The 3065-nt window shown below is 35.9% G+C and overlaps 1 protein-coding gene across 1 annotated transcript; it reads right to left on the reverse strand.

The window, feature by feature from the left end:
• Positions 1-1915: 1915 nt before the first annotated feature.
• On the reverse strand, positions 1916-2608 carry LOC145667554 (uncharacterized). Its single transcript, XM_081735027.1, has one exon. It carries the CDS (start codon positions 2606-2608, stop codon positions 1916-1918), a length of 693 nt encoding a protein of 230 aa, XP_081591153.1.
• Positions 2609-3065: the final 457 nt, after the last annotated feature.

Genomic DNA, 3065 nt, shown 5'->3' on the forward strand with positions numbered 1-3065 from the left:
TCTTCTACCAAGCATACCACTGAAATGCTAAAAAAAAAAATCTCTTTTTATATTTTATTTTATTTTATTTCAAAACTGTGTAAGTGAATTAGTAGTTGACAAGCTGAATTAAAAATAATTTTAGTAATTGACTTTTTGGTTTTAGTAGTTGACATCCTCTTTTTCTTTTCTAAAAATAAAGTCAAACATGCAATTGTGCTGAAACTCTTATGACAGTAAGCATGATGGCTTATAACAAAAGCACCTAGCCTAAAAATAATATAGTTTTCCAATTTTAAATTAACTTAAAAGAAATATAACCATTAGAACCTGAGTAATTAAAGACTTCAAGGGAACGTTTAACTAGTAGGACACCCGAAACGATTCTGATTGAACTGTTAATGAGTTTCAAACCCTGTGCGTACTACATATAAAAGCAAGGGTTGGAAATTCATTATAAGTTGAATCGAAAACTACTCGTGAAACACAGCAAACTTAAATATTGAAATACTGGCAGAGAACACTAAATATGAAAGAAATCCAACTCAGGAACACGAAAAATATTCCGGCTACTGCTAATGGATTTAGGTTCTGTGATGTGGCCAATAATGTCAGTCCATTCATATTGTAGTTCATCTGCTTTTTCTGGCCATTTCCACAGTCTACCACATTTCTTCATCGCAGATATAATTGCGCCACTTTCTGTGATTGTGACAATTCTTCCTGGAAATAATTCTTCGTCGTAAGTGAATACAACAAATTCTCCGACATATCTATTCACAGGTCCCAAAGATAAAGTACTCGCGTTCATTTCTTCTGAGCTATCTTCGTCATCTTCATTCAGTTCACTTGAGGATTCCTTATAGATCACTTCTTCATCTGTCTCTGAATCCGAAGTATCTGTATTGTTATTTCTAGCAATTGAAAATGAACAAAGTTCTTTACTGTTTTGCTTCTTTCCAGCTCTTCTCCCTTTAGAGCTCTGATTCGCTTTTCTTGCTTGTTTCATTCTTTCTCTTTCTTCTTTTTTTCTCATCCTTGCTACAGCTCTCTCTTTCTTTAATCTTTCTTGTTCTTCCTTTTTCTTCAATTTACTTTCGTAATAATCTTGCCATTGCTTAGAAGTAACCACACTCGGTATTTTTTCTTTCCTTTTCCTTTTCTTATCGTCTTGATTTCTCTCGGGCCAGAATAGTGACCTCTTAAATGGACTTGGAATAACTGCAGACACATTTCTCTTCTGTGGTGTTTCTTCACAGTCGTGCGTTTGATCTTGTCTAACTTCCGTTTCTTTATCACTTTTCGTTTGATCTTCTCTTACTTCCATTTCTTTACCACTTCCCGTTTTATGTTCACCAACTACTGTTTCTTTATCACTTTCCGTTCGATCTAACGTAACTTCCATTTCTGTATCACTTACCATTTGATCTTCTCTTACTTCCATTTCTTTGTCACTTCTCGTTTGATGTTCTCTAACCACCGTTTCCTTATTACTTCCTGTTCGATCTAATGTAACTTCCATTTCTATGTCATTTGCCGTTTGATCTTCTCTTACTTCCGTTTCTTTACTATTTCGTCTTCCAACTTCATGAGCAGGAACTGACTCTTCACTTATTCTCACAATTGTTTCTTGTTTCTTCTTAATGTTTTCCTGTAATTCTTTATCCGCGTTCATTTCTTCTACCGGAATATTAGATACTATTTTCTTCCACACTTCAAAGAGCGAGTAGCCTTCTTTAAGCCCCATCCATCCATTTTGCAAGGCTGATGAAAACTGTTCTATTTTCTTTTTCCCAGTTAGATCTTCTAAAACTTTCTTAGCGGTTAGTAAAGAAGAAACACTTAAGTTGCCTGAACATGTAGAAGAATTTTTAGGTTTCACAATTTCCACTGCATTTGGATTCCAAGGGTAAAGTCCAGAAGCTCTAAACCCATTTTATAGAACAGTCGGAGAGACCGACTTTTCTAAAACCTCTTTCAACAAAGGTGCAAAGTCTTTTCTTTTGAGAACAGAGTTTTTATTCATGTGTTTTCTTCTCCATTCATGAACTTTATTCTTCCAAGATTCTTTTAAACCACGAAAAACAGAAACATCAAGTGGCTGAATAAGATGAGTAGCATTAGGGGCCAATGCAATTAGAGTTATACCATTCTGCTCACAATATCTACTTGTGTTCAAAGAAAGATGCGATACGTGTCCATCAATGAACAGAATAACAGGAAGTTCTATTTCCTGAGTGATTAGCCATGGATGAAACACATTAGCCACAAATTCGAAAAAGAGCTTTCCAGTCATCCATCCAGATTCAGATTTACCGATTCCGCACTCCTTATCCACACTATTAACCACATCTTGAGGTAAACGTTCATAAGGAAACACGACTAAGGGAGGCGCAAATATTCCAGATGCATTACCAGTAATTAGCACAGTCAAGCACTCCTTCTCATCACTGTTTACTCGCTGATAGACTTTCCTGTCACCTTTTTGAGCAAGAACTTTCTTACCTTTGGGGCTTAAAAAGAAAGCAGTCTCATCAGAATTAAACAGTCTGTTTGGGTCTTGTAGAATGTGGTCATACCCATTTTCACTTAGATAAAATAATACTTCCGAAAACCAATTTAAAATCATTTCCTGAGTGACGGATGCTCGTGACACTGTTAAGTTTTGTGCGACTCTTTTTGCAATTGATGGATTACGTTTAACAAAGCTTTTGAACCATGTCCTTCCTGGTCTGTCATTCTTAAATGGATTTGGTCTCTTTACATCCCGTATTAGTTGCTGTACACTATCTTAAAGTTCGTTCACAGTCACTGGAAATCCGGCTTTACTTACATTCACAATCCAATTGAATATAATTTCTTCTTCTTCTTTAGTAAGGATTGAGGGTGGTCCCATTTTTCTAGTCATTGGACTTTTTCCTTTAACTTTGTATAAAAGAGTAATTCTTGGCACTGTGTGTTTTTTCACAGAAGCAGAAATAGACATACCACACTGGAGCACGTCTTCTACAGCTGCTGTCATCTGCTCCTCAGTGTAGGAAAGGAATTGTCCTTTAACTGGTGGCATGATTCTGAAAAAAACAAAA

The sequence above is a fragment of the Thermobia domestica genome, chromosome 13, assembly GCF_964235325.1.
Source record: "Thermobia domestica chromosome 13, izTheDome1.hap1.1, whole genome shotgun sequence".
Lineage (NCBI taxonomy): Eukaryota > Metazoa > Arthropoda > Insecta > Zygentoma > Lepismatidae > Thermobia > Thermobia domestica.